Source organism: Zingiber officinale, chromosome 4B (assembly GCF_018446385.1).
Source record: "Zingiber officinale cultivar Zhangliang chromosome 4B, Zo_v1.1, whole genome shotgun sequence".
Lineage (NCBI taxonomy): Eukaryota > Viridiplantae > Streptophyta > Magnoliopsida > Zingiberales > Zingiberaceae > Zingiber > Zingiber officinale.
This window is the reverse complement of record NC_055993.1, coordinates 128,894,416-128,912,677: the sequence shown is the minus strand read 5'-3', so window position 1 is coordinate 128,912,677 and position 18,262 is coordinate 128,894,416. Positions and strand designations below refer to the sequence as shown.

Sequence of the window (18,262 nt, the reverse complement as noted above, 5' to 3'; positions counted from 1 at the left end):
CATTTTGGAATTATCAAGCTCGTGAACAATTCGAGCTCGGCTTGTTATTAGCTCGATTATCATAGTTAATGAGCCTAATTCATTAAGCGAGCTCGGGCTCGTTTTCGGGCTCCTTTTAGAGTTCGTTTTTTTGACTCGTTTTAATGTTTGTTTTAAAACTCGTTTTTTGGCTCGTTTTTTTGCTCGATTTAAGGCTCGTTTTAAAACTCATTTTTTTGGCTTGTGAGCCTATAAATGAACATGTTCATGAGCTCATGAGCCGAATATTCTTAAGCTCGAGCTTAGCTCGTTAAAACTGTCGAGCTCGAGCTCGGCTCGATAAGATAAACGAACGAACTTGAACACAAGGACGGAGTCAAGTACAACCCTACCCAGGCTATAGCCCGGATGCTCAACGACGGCGAGAAGAGAAAAACGTTGATTTTATTGTAGAAAAAAAGGGGAAAACAGAAGAGAAAGCTGAAGCTAGCCCGGGTGTTGACGTTGGCATCGATGTCGGCGTAACCCACAGCCCTGGTAGATCACCTCGGCTGGCTCCGCTATTACTCAAATAAATTTTTTATCGAATCAAATTCCGAATAACTCATGAACTGTTTGATTTATTTTCATCCCTATGCACAAGAAGGGCTTCTTCGTTTGGAAAACATGTCAAAATATGGGCTGTTGAATGGCTGGGCGGTCATGATGAGAATGGATGGTGGGGGATAAATGGAGCACGTACTGTTGGTGTTAATATCTAAAATAAATAAATAAATGTACGAGAGAGGGTGGGAATAACGAAGCAAGGAATAAAATATGGCGTCATTATTAAATTATTCGTTTCATATAAATAATTAAACTTCATATATTTCTATGAATTGAAAGAAAATCGAATAAAAGTTCATATATTTTTTTAATATTAAAATTTAATGCTTTTAGGAGAATATCAAAAATAATCTTTAAATGATGAAAATTGCGTATCTTTGCCGTATATGACGATATCAGGCATTATGCAGATCAGGACCCATAGAAAATGTGTATGCGGATTGCGGATATAGGAAGGCCCCCTATAAATATCTCTCCGAGCCCCTCCTGTTGGGGCAGTTCCAAAAGCCTAGGCTGCCTCTCAGGTTCGAGTGACGGCGATGGACGAAGACGAACACGAAGTCTACGGCGGCGAGATTCCGGACGATATGGACGCCGACGTCGACATATCCCGCTCCGATGAGGACGCTTCCAAGGTACTCCTCTCTTCCATCACCACTACTCGTACGAGATTCCATCGAACCCTAACGGTACTCCTAATTGTGGATTGTGTCTGAGTCGCAGGAGCTGGAAGAGATGAAGAGGCGGCTGAAGGAGATGGAGGAGGAGGCGGCCGCTCTTCGTGATATGCATGCCAAGGTGGAGAAGGAGATGGGCTCAGGCCAAGGTCCGATCTCGTACCCTTTTATCCTCTCTCTTTCCTGGTTTCGTTGATTAGATCGTAAGATGCTGTTCATATTTTTGAACGCTATTATTGCTATAATGCTCGAATGGAACTGAATGAACAAATAAGATGGATCCCAAATAGTTGGGATAAATACTACTTGGCTATGATAATAACGGCAGTGTTCGAATTTATTATTTTAGCTATTAGATGTTTGATTGTCATAACAATACGTCCTTTTTTTCGTTACCCTGATAATTTACGGAAGTATAGGACGATTATGAATCAATACTCATTGCTGCGCCTTGTGTTATTCATTTCGGGGGTGGTTTCTAAAATTCTATTTCATTAAGGAGTTACACTTCTTAAATTTGCTGAAATATGTTGGCAATGTCAAGTCAGATAATGTCCCTAGTATGAATATTTCTAACATGTTCGTGCTAAATAATGGACTGGAGAAAAATCACAGCATCGCTAACACTTGCTTTTGTGTTGGGAGGTTTCTGTTGTGTGACTCAAGTTGCATGTGTTATTCACCTCTATATACTACTCTTAGTACTCTTACCCATTTTTCACTTTGTACCTGAGATATTGGGTATCATATATTTTGTAGTATGGTATTGTAGTGAGTGAGTATTCATATGCATCTTATTTTCTTTATTTTTTTATTCTACTTGGGTTTTGTTGGTTCTTTTGGTTGTAAATGTGGTCCTTCAGTTTCATTTGTAGATTTAAGATTTTGTTTGTTTCCCTTTTTTCAAGAAGTATTTGACTAATTCTATCTTCTAAATTCTGTAGATCCCAATGGAGCGGCAACAAATCAACCAAACAAAGAGGAGGCTGATGCCCGCTCCATATATGTTGGCAATGTGAGTTGTTGCAGCTTTATTTGTTATGCGATTGTGTTTGGGCCTTCAGTTTTCTGTTGTCTGATTGGTGCTTTTGGTTTATACATTACTTGATATTTGCATCTGTGGATTCATGTGATATAATTGACTTCTATTTCTTGGACTGTGCAACACCCTTTACTTGTAATGGACCCTTGAACCTTATTTATTTATAATTCTGTAGAATAATCCAATCAGGTAAATATACTCGATGCTTATTGTTCAGGTTTTTTAATATTTTACCAATCTTCAAATATACTACCTACAACTATAAAGATGTTTCTTTGGATGTTAGATTCTGGTATTATATGTTATATCAACAAGTTGATTAAGCTTGCCTTCCTTTTTGGTGCCATATTACTTTGCTGTGGGCCATGCAAGGAGTGTTGACTATAATGCTCAAATTTTTTGAAAACGGTGTCAGTGCTCATTAGAAATATGATAATTGGAAATAAAGTTGTTATGGTGTGGCTAGATTTTAGCGCTAAATGATTATTAGTTGGTTTCATTATTCTCAAACCAGACATCTTAAATTTGTCATTGTGATATTATAGAAGATCTATACAATAGTTACCAGACATCTTAAATTTGTCATTGTGATATTATAGCAGATCCATACAATAGTTACCAGACATCTTAAATTTGTCATTGTGATATTATAGCAGATCCATGCAATAGTTATCAACCACAATATCAATAACCTACTCAACCATATAAAGCATTTAGTACTGCTTTCTAACTTTACGACCCATTGCATAAATTTAAATATATCCCTTTTCATTCCCCAAGCATTTCTCTTACTTTTTTATCTGAAAACATCATATCCAGCCTCTTAAATAGAAATAAGATTATAACTAAGAATAAATAGAAACCATTTGATCATGAGGAAATCACTTGCCTTGCTCATTCAATCCAAAATTATAGCATTGCTTCACAAATGATTCTTTTTGTTAGCTCCGTTTATTAGTTAATTTTTCTTCCTCCATGTTCTGACACTTTTTTGGTGATAATATACACTTTAGGTGAGAACACAAAATTGGCTTTCACCTTAGTTTTTCACTACATTATAAAAAGGTCAACTATATAGCCTTAGAGATGATGCAACTTATATGCGAACTGCTCATAGTAATTACTTGGTTATTGCCATTATTTTGGGCACATTGGGCCTGGTTATATTTGCTGTTTAAAATTCTTTTCATTCTCATTGCATTGGTGAAACACATCAAAAAAAGTCTATAGGAAAAGAATTCTTTTTGGATGTTGCTATCGAAATGCATTTCATTCTATGACAATCATGTGTTTTTGAAATTTGTTTAACAGAGCATGTAATAATTGCCGCAGGTGCATTCTTCCTTCTATGACTTCTCTGTTACCCACTGTACAGGATGCCCTTGATTATAGTTAGCTTATAGTTGAGAAAATTACAAAGAAAAAATGGAAAATGAGATTTTTTTTAGGGGAAAAAGGAGAATTACTTGAAAAATATTGAAGAGTTTGGAAGAAATGAATATTTGGGCCAAAAAAAAGAGCTTACAAAAAAAGTGGCATAGCCAAAATAAAAAGTAAAGAAAAAAAAAAAGAGAAATGAATTTATCAGATAACTTTGTGAAAAGGAGGAGAAAAAATTTTAGAGTTGGTCTAAAGATTGCATGAAAGAATTGAGTGACCTGATTGATGGTTTGAAGTTAGGCAGTGGAACAGGTGGTTTGATGCCCATTCTTCTATTGGGCATAATGTAACTATCCAACTTAAGGCGCAGATGCTGACCTTTGTGGTGTTTGGAGAACTTTGGGCATGTTGTTACTTAGCATTTCTGGTGAGAGTCTGTACCGCTTCTTGTGACCTTTTCACTGTCAGTTCTAAGATGTCGATGTAGGAAACCAATTTCATTTATAGTTATTTTAATCATTGAAACAATTCCTTTTATTCACTGTTGCCATTTTTAGAAATAAGAACATGTTGGTGTGCACCTAAGTGATTCTCAATGACTTTTTGCTATAGAATTTCTGTGTGGAAAAGATAGAAATTTTAATTTTTTATCGTATAGTTTATGTATTCGCTGGTGTTGGTTATCCTTATCAGTGTGATGTTCTTTTTTTGGTTTTTGGTTCGGCATAGCTTGTCGGCTGATTTCCCTCGGAAAAAAGGCTTGCATCTCGATAGTGGCAGCATTAATAAGACTATTATTATTGATGCATATGATATTTTTGCATAAATACAAAGTGATTATAATGAAAATGGTTTTTTCATTTGTTGGAACTTTTTTTTTGTAGTTTTGCGTAATGGATTATTGTCAGGTGCATGATCTTTTTCTGGTATTTAAGTAATTGTTAGAGCCTTTGATTATAAAAAAATGTTTTGGGTTTGAAGAATCCACTTCTCAAGTTTTCTGATGTTGGATGAAAAAAGATGACGATTTGTTTCCACGTTGATCTTTCTGCACATTGATTGGACTCAACCTCACATTATATTTTTTTGCTGAAACCTGAAAATACCACTGTCCATTCTCAGACTGATGTCATATCCTTGAGAAATTAGGCTGGTGTAGTATTGAGAACTGGATAGGGTCTTTGCACTATATTGCAATTGCATCTTTAAGTTATTGGCAAGGCTGCCAATGAATTAGTGTCTCACCTGAATATATATAGCACAAGATGCACCAGGTTTGCAAGTAGGTGTGTAGTTTAGCGATTGAATGCTGGATGGACAATTACTTTGTAGAAAATGTTATTGCTCCTAAACTTATGAGATACAATACCAAAACTTTCAAGATGCTCATAGAACCTGACTTTTTCTGTACGATAGACATGATCAAGTGGAGTGTTTGATTGACGATGCCTTGTAAAGCGCTGATGCATCTTATTAGAATTTGTGTAGTCAATGTTAAAACTCTCGTTTATGTTTTATTGTTTTGCTGGATGGGATAAGGTTTTCCAGTTGAATTGTCTTGTATAATACTTAAAGAATTCTCCAGAAAGCCCTAACAGTTCAACTATGAGTAACTCAGCAACATCTTGGGTTGGCAAGCGACTGCTAGGTTGATAGTGTCGATACTTATGTTGATGTGTTATTGAAACTGCAGGTTGAATATGCTTGCACCCCTGAAGAAGTTCAACAGCATTTTCAGTCGTGCGGGACAGTTAACAGAGTCACTATTCTGACTGACAAATTTGGTCAGCCCAAGGGTTTTGCTTATGTTGAATTTGTGGAAGCCGAGGCTGTCCAAGAGGCTCTTCAGTTGAATGACTCTGAGCTGCATGGTCGTCAACTCAGGGTGAGCTACTTACTCCCAAATACTGTTGTTACCGCATTCTTATAAACAGTAGAATTGGTTTTTCTAACAAGATGAATACTTCATTTCAGGTTGCAGCTAAGCGGACGAATGTTCCAGGGCTGAAGCAATTCCGTCCCGGGCGATACAATCCTTACATGGCATATCCATATAGCAGACCATACATGCCACCCTACTATGCCTCCCCTTACGGATACGGGTTGGTGTCCCCATCTTCTACCTATTAACCCTAGGTGCATTCTATTAGCTGCAGAACCACTAATCATGACATCCTCTTTGCATCTCTTTGCAGGAGGTTCCCTCGATTCAGAAGGCCGATGCGCTATAGGCCCTACTTCTAACTAGTGAATTCTTCACTTCGCTTGGTGCACTGAATGTTTATCCCTCAGGGTTTGCTTCTAAATATCAGAGGGGGACTTGCTTCCATATTTGGTTACACTTTATGTTGTTTAGTTGATGGTTTAGGGCTATATGATAACTTCTCTATAGCATGTAATGCTTGTTGAAATTGCTGAACGTTCCTGGAAGAAATTTGCAACCTATAAATATCTACTCGACATTTATGCTTTGGACATAACGGATGATTTATCCTTGTAATCAGATTTAACTAATGTGATGGTTTAGGTTTATTCTTGATCATTGCTTGCCGGTGGATAAATTGTTGAATACCCTTTTTTTTCCTGCTTAATTTCCTGTTGCAAAATTATTGTGGTGAATTTTAACCATTTTGATTGGATGGAATGAGCGATTCAAAGGAGAGAAATCCATCAAACAGTTGCTGCGCAGAAGATTGAAGTTAGAGAAAAACGAAGAAGATATGTCTAATCGAGGTCCTGCTCTTCATCAAACCCTAAAGCAATGTCGCCGCCCACCGGGCAGAGGAAGGAGGAAGCAAGCCTGCAGCTGACGCCCATTTGCGGCTCTTCTCCTTCCTTTCTCCCCTGAAATGGTGCGTTTCCGCGGGAGAACAAGCCGAAAGGAAGGATCTTTTCCCGTCACTAGTCCTCGTTGAGACGAGAAATTGACAGTTCGGGGACAGCGAGGGATGAAGGATCAGATCATTGGGGTGGCGAAGTTAGCTAAACGGAGGCAAATGATGGAACACAATGAGGATCGGAGATGGAGGTCGAAGCTTAATATTTGTCTATCTAGTAAAGGGTGAAGCCTTCGGGCGGTCCTTCTTGGATGGCCTCACACAAGGGAGTAAATCATAGATGATATTTATCTTAGGATAGCGGTCATGTGTACGAGAAAGGTTAGACATTTAACGAAATATTTTTATATCCGTTAAAAATTAACTTCAAGACTTATTATAGCAAATACTCATGCAAGTGTCAACTAATCCCAAAACGACTAGATGTGACAAAAGTTAATAACGCTCATCCCAAGTGTCTCAGTATCGTCGATCCCCTAACTAGATAGAGGTAGATAAATCATAAGAGCTCTGTCCAATAATAGTAGCGCATACGGGGGTAAAGAAATTCGTGGGACTTTCACATCCTGGGAATTAATTCAGGCTTATATGTGACAATGCCACTGTATGAACCATCTGTGTCATCCTGTGGGGGCAACCAAAACCTCGACTATCGGAGAAAAAAGAGATATTGCTCACCTCAAACGACCCAGTATTGACGGTCCCACAATAAGATATAGGTAAATCATAGGAGATATTTTTCCCCTAGCGCAGTAGCCATTTACATGAGGAAAGTTAGACATCCAATGAGGCACTTGCACCCACTAAAATTGACCCCAAGACTTATTAAAGCAAATACTCATGCAGGGATGGCAATGGTGCGGGGCAGGGACGGATTTGTCATCCCCGCCCCCGAATTTTATCCTCGCCCCATCCTCGTCCCCATCCCCACTTTTTTGAATTCGGGGAATCTCAGAATCCGAACCACCGGGGATCAAATCCCCATCCCCGCCCCTATCATCGCTTCCATCTCCAAATTAATTTTATATTATTATTAATATTAATATTAATTTTATTATTAATATTTTAAAATTTTGTAATATTAATATTATTATCAATATTATTATTAATATTTTTAATAATAATAATAATAATAATAATAACAAGTATTTAATGTCGACCGTTTGCACTAACGGTCTAACTCAGATTTTGATGAATGATAAGTAAATTAAGTTAGGTGTTTTGTGATCTAATTACATTACCAAGTGTGCAGGAATTGACAAGTCCGAAGGACCAGACACTAGATTAAAATCCAGCTAGGTCCGCGAGACCGGATAGCTGGTGCAAAACCCAGATAGGTCAACGGGTCGACCGGATATTTGGTAGAAAGTCCGGTTGGGTCTGCGGGATCGGACAACCGGCAGAAGTCCAATTGAGTTTACGAACCAAGCAACTGGCATGAAGACCTGGTAGGTCAAAAGACTAGTCAACCGATTGTAAGATTGTGAGTAAAGGCAAGTCACTAGAGGAGAGTGACTTTGTGAGGATGTGTCCCGGTTGAGGGACAGTAGGCATCGATCCAGGTTAGGTCCATTTTGGATCTCTAATCTGAGACTTTGACTAGTTCATACTCCTGGGAGGACAGGAGCTAATTACTACTTATTTTCATTGTGCTAATCTTATTTTGTAGGTTAGATGTTTTACTTTTGGACTAATACAACTTACAGTGCAAAAGGAGCAAAAAAGTCTTCGGATGAATACTACCTGAAGGAACCTTCCAAGAGATAAAATTTGGACATCATCGCAGATAAGGCGCAACAATTTTGGGATCAGATTTAACCCATTGGAGGCGCCTTCAACGCCTATGGAAGGCGCCTTCCATGGCCTTTATAAGCTAGTCTATACTATATGTCTCACAACAAGTCATATACGAGCTACTGCGCATCAGTTCTTGTTGGGGTTGCAAACATAGTCCCACATTGAAAACACATGGGAAAGATCATGAGTTTATAACAGAAAAGATATCTCCATTGGCATGAGACTTTTTGGATAGAGCCCAAGAGCAAATCCATGAGGGCTTAGGCCCAAAGTGGACAATATCATGTCATTGTGGAGATATCTAAATTCTTTTCGATCCTACAATTGATATCAGAGTCCAGACTGTCAGAAGGTTTAACCGCATACTGTGCACAAGAACTATGATCTGATTGAGCCATGTGAGTACAATATTGACCTCGAACAAAGAAAGTGGGGGCTCCTATGTTTGGATCAAGAGGACCGGACACCAGTCAGGAAGTCCTAGTTGCGACTGGGCAAGGAAGTCCTAGTAGGTCAGGTGGACCGAGGGACAGGAAAACCTGGTGGGTTGAGGATCGGACATGGAAGCCTGTGGTCCTTTGTTTGAGGAGGGATTGTTGGGGTTGCAAGGTTGCAAACATAGTCCCACATTGAAAACACATGGGAAAGATCATGAGAGAAAAGATATCTCCATTGGCATAAGGCTTTTGGGTAGAGCCCAAGAGCAAATCCATGAGGGCTTAGGCCCAAAGTGGACAATATCATGTCATTGTGGAGATATCTAAATTCTTTTCGATCCTACAGTTCTGACTGCTCTGACTTCCTACTATGACTTTGCTGTGAAGCTACTGCACTCGCTGAGGACTTCCGATCACGATTAGTAGACCGACATCAACACACGAGAGCTTTCACTTCTATCCCTACGCGTCGGTAACGAAGTTAAATTTTTTTATTAAATTACTAAAAAAGGGAAGTATAGTCTGTTATACTTGTCCTACATTCTTTGTACTTGATTCCTCTTCCGGAGGCACAGGGAGAGACATTTTAGTAGATTACCCATCGATAGGTCCACAAGACCTGAGTCTTAGAGTTGGAGTTGCCGAAAGCTCCGAATCAAGTAAAATTGAACGCGTGCTTTCTTGCCTATTTTTCTACTTCGTTTTCTAAATTCTTTTTCTACTGCATTCGTACTTTGATTTGAAAACCGAAAAGAATAAATTTTGAAAACCATGTGATTCACCCCTCCCCCCCCACGTGCAACTCAATCCAACACTTTGTTCTTCTAAAATACTTGAGGATAGTTTTTACCACAGTCCAATGATCCTCTCCAAGATCTGACTGATATCTACTCGTCATGTTTAATGCATACGAGACATCTAGTTGAGCACATATCATCGCATACATTATGGACCCTATAGCCGAAGCATAAGGTATCTTGTTCATTCTACTTTTCTCCTCTTGTATTTCTGGACACATGGCCTTGAAAAGATGTATACCATGTGACACTGGTAAATATCTTCTCTTGGAGTCCTGCATACTGAATCTATTCAGTATTTTCTCAATGTATGTATCTTGACTCAACCCTAGTAGCGTACTTTGTCTATCTCGATATATTCTAATACCAAAGAGATAGGTTGCATCCCCAAGATCTTTCATTGAGAAACGCTCTCCCAACCAAGTCTTGATAGATTCTAGGCAAGGGATGTCATTGCTTATAAGAAGTATATTATCAACATACAATACTAAGAACGTAATCTTGCTCCGACTAACCTTCTTGTAAATGCAAGGTTCTTCTGAATTCTTGACAAACAAAAAATCTTTAATGGATTTGTCAAATTGCAGATTCCAACTCTGAGATGCTTGCTTTAGTTCATAAATGGACTTCTTGAGCTTATATAATTTATTGGGGTTCTCGGATTTTATAAAATCAGGAGGTTGTACCATATATACTTCCTCCTGTAACCTTCTATTTAGGAAAGCAGTTTTAATATTCATTTGTCAAATCTCATAATCCTTGTAAGCTATTATAGCTAGAAAAATCCTAATGGACTTAAGCATTGCAACGGGCGAAAATATTTTATCATAGTCAATTCCTTGACGCTAATTGAAACCCTTTGCCACAAGCCTAGCTTTATAGGTACTTATGTTCTCATCCATGTTAATATTTTTCTTGAAGATCCATTTGCACCCTATGGGTTTTACCCCAACTGACACATCAACCAACTCCCAAACTTGGTTGGTGTGCATGAAGTCTATTTTAAATTTCATGGCTTCTAGCTATTTCTCATAATTATTTAAAGTAACTGCTTCCTCGTAAGTCGAAAGTTCATCATTTTCGATGAGTAGCACTTCCCCATCTTAGGTTACCAACCAGCCATATTTGTTTTGACTCTCAGTGTATTCTTATAGACTTACGTTAATCTCGCATTTCTTGAGCAATCTTGGATGAAAGAGACACTTGTACTTGTGACACTATCACATTATCCAATTGTTCATCTTCCAACTTGTTTATAGAGTCTATAATTTCTTCAAAACTTACTTTACTCCCACTACTTTCTTTAGAAATAAACTCTTTTTCCATGAAAGTAGCATATCAGGCAACAATAACTTTGTGCTCACTTGGGAGATAAAAAATAATATCTCATTGTAGCTTTGGGATTACTTACAAACGTATGTTTTATAGATTTTGCTGCAAGCTTATTAAAAATTTCATTTTTCACGTAAGCATCACAATCTCATATCTTAAGGTAAGACAAATTTGGTTTTTTTTCAAACCATAATTCATAAGGAGTTTTATCTACTGTCTTGGTTGGAACTCTGTTAAGTGTGTATGCTGTTGTTTCTAAGGTATATCCCCAGAATGACATTGGAAGATTTGCATGACTCATTATTGATCTAATCATATCCATGAGTCTGCAATTTCTCCTTTCCGAAACACCATTCCACTCTGGTGTTCTAGGAGGTGTAAGTTAGAAAATTATTCCACACTCTTTTAGGTAATCAATGAACTCTTAGCTTAGATACTCGCTGCCTCGATTACTATGAAAGGCTTTAATCTTCTTGCCACGTTGATTTTCTATCTCATTTTTGAACTCCTTAAATTCGTCTAGAGTTTCAGATTTATGCCTCATTAAGTAGATATATTCATATCTACTTAAATCGTTAATAAAATTCATAAAGTAGGTATACGTTCCTCTAGCCTGAACTTGCAATGACCCACAAACATCACTATATATGAGTTCTAGTGGTTCCTTTGCCCATTCACCTATCTTAGTAAAAGACTTCTTGGTCATTTTTCCTTATAAATATGCTTCGCATGTATCTATGGGCTCTAATTCAAAAGAGTCCAAATATCCATTACTAAGTAATCTAGCGATGCATTTCTGGGTTATATGACCAAGTCTATAGTGCTAGAGATATATCAAGTTTGAGTCATGCAATTTATGTTTCTTACTTTCAATACAATAAATTGGTTCATCTAAGTTAAGAACATAAAGACCATTATTCAATGAACCATTCCCATATAATACATTATTCAAATAAAAGGAACACAACTTGTCCTTGAATTGAAATACAAATCCCTTGGCGTTCAAACTCAACACTAAAATGATATTCTTTGAGAAACTAGGAACAAAATAATAGTTTTCTAAATTTAAAGCAAGCCCACTAGGCAAATTTATTGAATAAGTTCATACAGCTAACGCAGCAACTCTCGCTCTATTAGCTACTCGTAGGTCCATTTCGCCCTTGGACAACCGTTTGCAGTCACTTAGACCCTATATGTTCACACAAATGTAAGAACTACTTCCAGAATCTATGACGTATATTGAAGAAATAGAAATATTGCACTCTATCATAAAGATACATGAAGCATCCGCTCCACTAACATTCTTCTTCATGAAAATATAGTAATTTTTCTTCCAGTGACCTTTCTTTCCACAATGGAAGCACATGCCCTCCTTCTCATTAAATTGGGGGTACCGGCATCCCTTTCTTAAGCTTCTTCTGAGTTTGATATTTAGGATTCTTCACTACATTAGCCTTAGGATTAAATTTCCTGGTGCTAGGGCACTTGTTGGTCTTTCTAACCATCATTATATGCAGTGAAGGATTAACCTCCATATCCTTCTCAGCAGTTTTCAGCATTACTATCAGATCAGTCAAACTCTTGTCCATGTTGTTTATGTTGAAGTTCAACATGAACTGGAAAAATAATGGAGGTAGTGACGACAAGACTAGGTCAATAGCTAAGTCCTGGTCCATTTTGGAACCTAAGCTCTCGAGCCTCTCTATATACCCGATCATCTTGGATCATCTTGAGTACATGAGACCCAACTTGGTTTCCTTCCTCCAGCATGGTATGGAATAGTGTTCGAGAGGTTTCATACCTCTCTACTCTCACACTCTCTTGGAAGAGCTCATGCAAATGATGATTAATCTCCCTAGCACTCATGTTCTCATGATGTCTCTGCAACTTAGGAGACATAGTGTTGGGACAATTTTCCTTGGTCAAGTTTGACCAGTTTGACTAATCTTGAGTTGAGTCAAGCTTGAGTCGGGGTTTGAGTTTTGATGTTTGACAATATATGGAGATTTCTAGGGCAATCGTCCGGTTGTGGAGATGGTCAAAGGGTTGACCAGGTAGATGAGAATACAAGTCAACTAGGTCAAGGTTGATAGGAGACTTGACTGGGAAAGTCCTAACTGGAGGTTAGGCGTATGGAAGTCCTAACTAGAGGTTAGGCGTATGGAAGTCCTAACTAGAGGTTAGGCGTATGGAAGTCCTAACTAGAGATTAGGCAGTGGTTGAAGTCCTAATTGGAGGTTAGGCAAATTGAAAAGTCTAAGTGTGATCTTGGCAAAGGAGAAAGTCCTGGTGAGGAGCCAGGCAGTTGGAAAGTCCAAGTGTGATCTTGGCAAAGGAGAAAGTCCTGGTGAGGAGCCAGGCAATTGGAAAGTCCAAGTGTGATCTGTTGGTTGCTACTCGGAAAGCCTATAGGTTCCACTGTACAAAAATTTTGTACAAAGGTCTGAACCTTTTCCTAGCTACCATGTGTTCTTTTAAATTAAATTTTGGATCTCCTGCGGAACTTAACACGCTTGATCCAAAACTTAATCTATTTGTTCTTTTAGGTTTTGACTTGGATCTCCTGCGGAACTTAACACGTTCGACCCAAGTCTCCTTAAGTTATTAATTCCATTAAATATCAATTTCCATAAAAGGTTCCCAGTACTGACGTGGCGAGGCACATGGCCTTCTTGGATATGGGAGCAACCACCACCGACTAGACAAAACCTTTAATAGAAAGCTAATATTTAATTTCCTAAAATAACTTTAGGTTAACCAAAGAGAACAATCAAATCACAAGGAAAAGAAAGAAACAAAAGAACACAACTTGAAAAACCATATTCGAAATACTAGAACGTAAGCCTCTTGTATTTGGTATTATTTCCATAAATAACTAGCATGATGCGGAAATAGAAATTACTAGTTATACCTTGTAGAAAAACCTCTTGATCTTCTACCGTATTCCTCTTCTAACCTCGGACGTTGTGTGGGCAACGATCTTCCAAGATGAGAAACCACCAACCACCTTCTTCTCCTCCAAGCAAGGTTCGGCCAAAAAGGGAAACTTCACCAAGGAGGAAAAACAAAATACTAACCAAGCTCCAAGAGATGCTAGCTTTCTCTCCTTCTTCTTCTTCTTCTCCGAGTAGTATCCGGCCACCACAAGAACTCTAAGGGAGAGGGAGAGGTTCGGCCACCACAAGAGGAAGAGAAGGAGATGATGGCCGGCCACACCAAGGAACAAAAGAGGGAGAGGAATAATAGATGTTGTGTCTTGTGAAGGCACCCTCACCCCTTCTTTTATATTCCTTGGCCTAGGTAAATTAGGAAATTTAATTACAACAAATTTTCCTTAATTTCCTTGACATGATTTAATTGAGAAAAATAAAATAATATTTCCCCAATTAAACAATGATGGCCGGCCACATCAAGAGGAAACAAATTGAACAAGTTTTAATCAACAATTAAAACTTTCCTTATTTGTTTCCAGAAATTTTAAAAAATAAAATTTCTCTTTAAAAATCTCTTCATGGTTAATAAAAGGAAATATCTATAATTTTAATTTTATTAACATGTGAATAATTTTAAAGAGAAAATAAAAAACTCTCCAATCTACAAATAAGGAAAGAGATCTAATCTCTTTCTTTAATCTTTTGTAAAACTTTTACAAGAGAGATATTTTAATTTTAATTCTCTTTAAAATATATCTTCCACATAATAATAAAATCTAAAATTAAATTTCTTTTTTATTTAATTATGGCCGGCCCTACTAGCTTGGGTTCAAGCTAGGGCCGGCCACCTTAAACCCAAGCTTAGGCCGGCCCTAGCTTGGTTCCCAAGCTAGCTTGGCCGGCCCCCTTTAGGTGGGTATAAAAGGTGGGTATATGTGGGTATAGTACTCTATAAATAAGAGGCTACGATAGAGACCGAGAGGAGGAATTGGTTTTGGTCTCCCGATAAAATTAAGCATCCCGTGTTCGCCCCGAACACACAACTTAATTTTATCAATGATAATTCATTCCACTAGAGAACTATCATTGAACTACCGCACCAATCCCAAATTACATTTTTGGGCTCCTTCTTATTATGAGTGTGTTAGTCTCCCTGTGTTTAAGATATCGAATGTCCACTAATTAAGTGAGTTACTGACAACTCATTTAATTAATATCTAAGTCCAAGAGTAGTACCACTCAACCTTATTATCATGTCGGACTAAGTCCACCTGCAGGGTTTAACATGACAATCTTTATGAGCTCCTCTTGAGGACATTATCAACCTAGTATCACTAGGACACAGTTTCCTTCTATAATCAACAACACACACTATGAGTGATACCATTTCCCAATTTATCGGGTTTATTGATTCATCGAACTAAATCTCACCCATTGATAAATTAAAGAAATAAATATCAAACATATATGCTTGTTATTATATTAGGATTAAGAGCACACACTTCCATAATAACTGAGGTCTTTGTTCCTTTATAAAGTCAGTATAAAAGGAACGACCTCAAATGGTCCTACTCAATACACTCTGAGTGTACTAGTGTAATTATATAGTCAAGATAAACTAATACCTAATTACACTACGACTTTCTAATGGTTTGTTCCTTTCCATTCTGGTCGTGAGCTACTGTTTATAATTTATAAGGTACTGATAGCATCATCTTCGGATGTGACACCACATACTATGTTATCTACAATATAAATTAAATGAACAACTACAAACAAATGTAGATAATTAGACCAAATGTGATTCTTTATTCATAATGAATGTTTACAAAGCTTAGGCTCTCAAGATACACTCCAACACTATCTTCCCATTCTCAATGAATAGCTCTCACCATATGATTCATTCAACCCTAAAGCTAGTCAAATTGAAAGGATTGGTAGCTCCAGTTATACCGCTGATGCAATCTTGGCGATGACAACTTCTCCTCGCTTCACGATATCTCTTATCAAGTGGTACTTGCGCTCTATATGTTTACTTGCCTTATGGGCTCGTGGTTCCTTCGAGTTTGCAACTGCACCGCTGTTATCACAATAAATTGTGATGATTTTGGGCAAACCAGGAATCACATCTAAGTCCATTAGAAAGTTCCTGAGTCATACTGCTTCTTTAGCTGCCTCAGAGGCTGCTACATACTCAGCTTCCATGGTTGAGTCCGAAACGCATTTCTTCTTAACACTCCTCCATGAAATGGCTCCACCTCCTAAAGTAAACACATAGCCTGATGTAGACTTACTGTTATCCCTATCTGATTGGAAATCTGAATCCGTGTAACCCACAGGGAGCAAATCATCTGCTTGGTAAACTAGCATATAATCCCTAGTCCTTCTCAGGTACTTTAATATATGCTTTACCGCAGTCCAATGTCCTTGTCCAGGGTTACTCTGATATCTGCTGACCATGCCTACGGCAAAACAGATATCAGGTCTCGTACATAGCATTGCATACATTAGGCTTCCTACAGCCGAAGCATAAGGAACTGCTTTCATGTCCTCTATCTCTTTTGATGTCTTTGGAGACATCTCTTTAGATAGAGCTACTCCATGTCTAAAAGGTAAGAAACCTTTCTTGGAGTCTTGCATGCTAAAACGAGCAAGGATTGTATCTATATATGAAGCTTGGGATAGACACAACATTCTTTTCTTGCGATCCCTTATAACTTTGATCCCAAGAATGTGTGCACATTCTCCTAAGTCCTTCATATCAAATTGTTTGGACAACCATACCCTTACGTCGATAATACCTTGACATTGTTGCCAATTAACAAAATATCATCTACGATAGTACAAGAAATACCACCACGTTTCCGTTACACTTCTTATATACACAAGACTCATCCGGACTTTGAATAAATCCATATGATGGATTACTTCATTAAACCGGATGTTCCAAGACCTTGAAGCTTGCTTCATCCATAAATGGACCGATTGAGCTTGCATACTAGATGCTCTTTGCCTTTTTCAATAAATCCTTCGGTTGCTTCATATGGATGTTCTCTTCAAGACTTCCATTAAGGAAAGTCGTCTTGACATCCATTTGCCAAATCTCATAATCCATATGAGCAAAGAATGGATAAGAGTATCCGGATAGACTTAAGCATGGCTACCGGTGAAAAGGTTTCCTCATAATCGATTCCCTCTTTCGGAGTCTTCCGCAACAAGCCTAGCTTTGAAGGTTTCTACCTTCCGTCGTCCCTCTTTTCCTTTGTAAATCCACTTGCATCCAACGGCTTTTACACCATCAGTGGTTCTACAAGCTCCGGACCTTATTAGAGTACATGGACTCTATTTCGAATTCATTGCCTTTTGCCAAGATCTGCATCTATATCTTGGAGTGCTTCATCATATGACTGGGATCGTGTTCATGTTTACCCGGATCAAGTCCAAGACTCTCCCAAAACATGAATCTTTCAGTTGGATTACAACCCTCCCACTACGACGAGGCAATGTGTGGTTGTGTATCATGTGCAACACGTGTTGCGCTCTTGTGGTACTTCATCTTGTATCGCTGAAGTAGACATGTCCTCTCTAAGTTCTTCTAAAACAACTTTACTCTCGGGCTTGTGATCCATTATATAGTCTTCTTCTAAAAAGCGGGCATTGGTGCTAACAATGACCTTCGGTCTTTAGGACTATAAAATAAACCACCTTTCGCTCATTTGGGATATCCTACAAACACGCGAACTTCAGACGAGATTCTAACTTATCAGATCTGGTTTCAGACATGTGCTGGACTACCCCATATCCGAATATGTCTTAGACTGGGTTTCGCCCATTCCACAATTCTATGGGAGTAGAAGAAACTGATTTAGAAGGTACTAAGTTCGAACATACACTGCTGTTTCCAGAGCATATCCCCAAAATTTGGTAATTCTGAATAACTCATCATTGATCTAACCATCTCCATAAGAGTCCTATTCCTTCGCTCGCCACACCATTCTATTGGGGTGTTCAATTGGGATTGAATCCTGACCTCCGATAAGTAATTCCTAAACTCTCCTAAAGGTATTCGCCACCACGATCCGATCAGTAGTGTCTTGATACTTTACCTAGTCGTTTCTCCACATCGACCTTGTATTCTTTGAACTTATCAAAGCACTCGGACTTGCGCATTAGGTAAATGTATCCATATCTTGAATAATCGCTCTATGAAAGAGACAAAATATTCAAAACCTCCTCTTGCCCGGACAGACACACAAATCCGAGTGAACCAACTCTAACACTTCTTTGGCTCTATACCCTTGGCCTTGAACGGCCTCTTGGTCATTTTACCTTCTAAGCAAGATTCACAAGTTGGAAAATTTTCCAACTCTAATGAACTTAAAAGTCCATCGGCTATAAGCCTCTGAATCCTACTTAAGTTAATATGACCAAGCCTTAGATGCCAA

General features: G+C 38.3%; 1 protein-coding gene across 2 annotated transcripts; it reads left to right on the top strand.

The window, feature by feature from the left end:
- Nucleotides 1–1,057: 1,057 nt before the first annotated feature.
- Nucleotides 1,058–6,226, top strand: LOC121976656 (polyadenylate-binding protein 3-like). 2 transcript variants are annotated; one of them, XM_042528921.1, is made up of 6 exons: nt 1,058–1,220; nt 1,309–1,411; nt 2,207–2,277; nt 5,378–5,569; nt 5,659–5,786; nt 5,880–6,226. In XM_042528921.1, the coding sequence occupies exons 1-6, from the start codon at nt 1,125–1,127 to the stop codon at nt 5,926–5,928; spliced, it is 639 nt and encodes a 212-aa protein (XP_042384855.1). In that variant the 5' UTR covers nt 1,058–1,124; the 3' UTR covers nt 5,929–6,226. The 2 variants fall into 2 exon arrangements, with proteins under 2 accessions (XP_042384855.1, XP_042384856.1); XM_042528922.1 differs by lacking the exons at nt 1,058–1,220; nt 1,309–1,411; nt 2,207–2,277 and adding an exon at nt 2,536–4,111.
- Nucleotides 6,227–18,262: the final 12,036 nt, after the last annotated feature.

Coding starts and splice junctions, on each gene's coding strand:
- LOC121976656 (XM_042528921.1), top strand. CDS start 1,125: ATGGACGAAGACGAACACGAAGTCTACGGCGGCGAGATTCCGGACGAT. Junction 1,221..1,308: donor CCGATGAGGACGCTTCCAAG/GTACTCCTCTCT, acceptor TCTGAGTCGCAG/GAGCTGGAAGAGATGAAGAG. Junction 1,412..2,206: donor GGAGATGGGCTCAGGCCAAG/GTCCGATCTCGT, acceptor TAAATTCTGTAG/ATCCCAATGGAGCGGCAACA.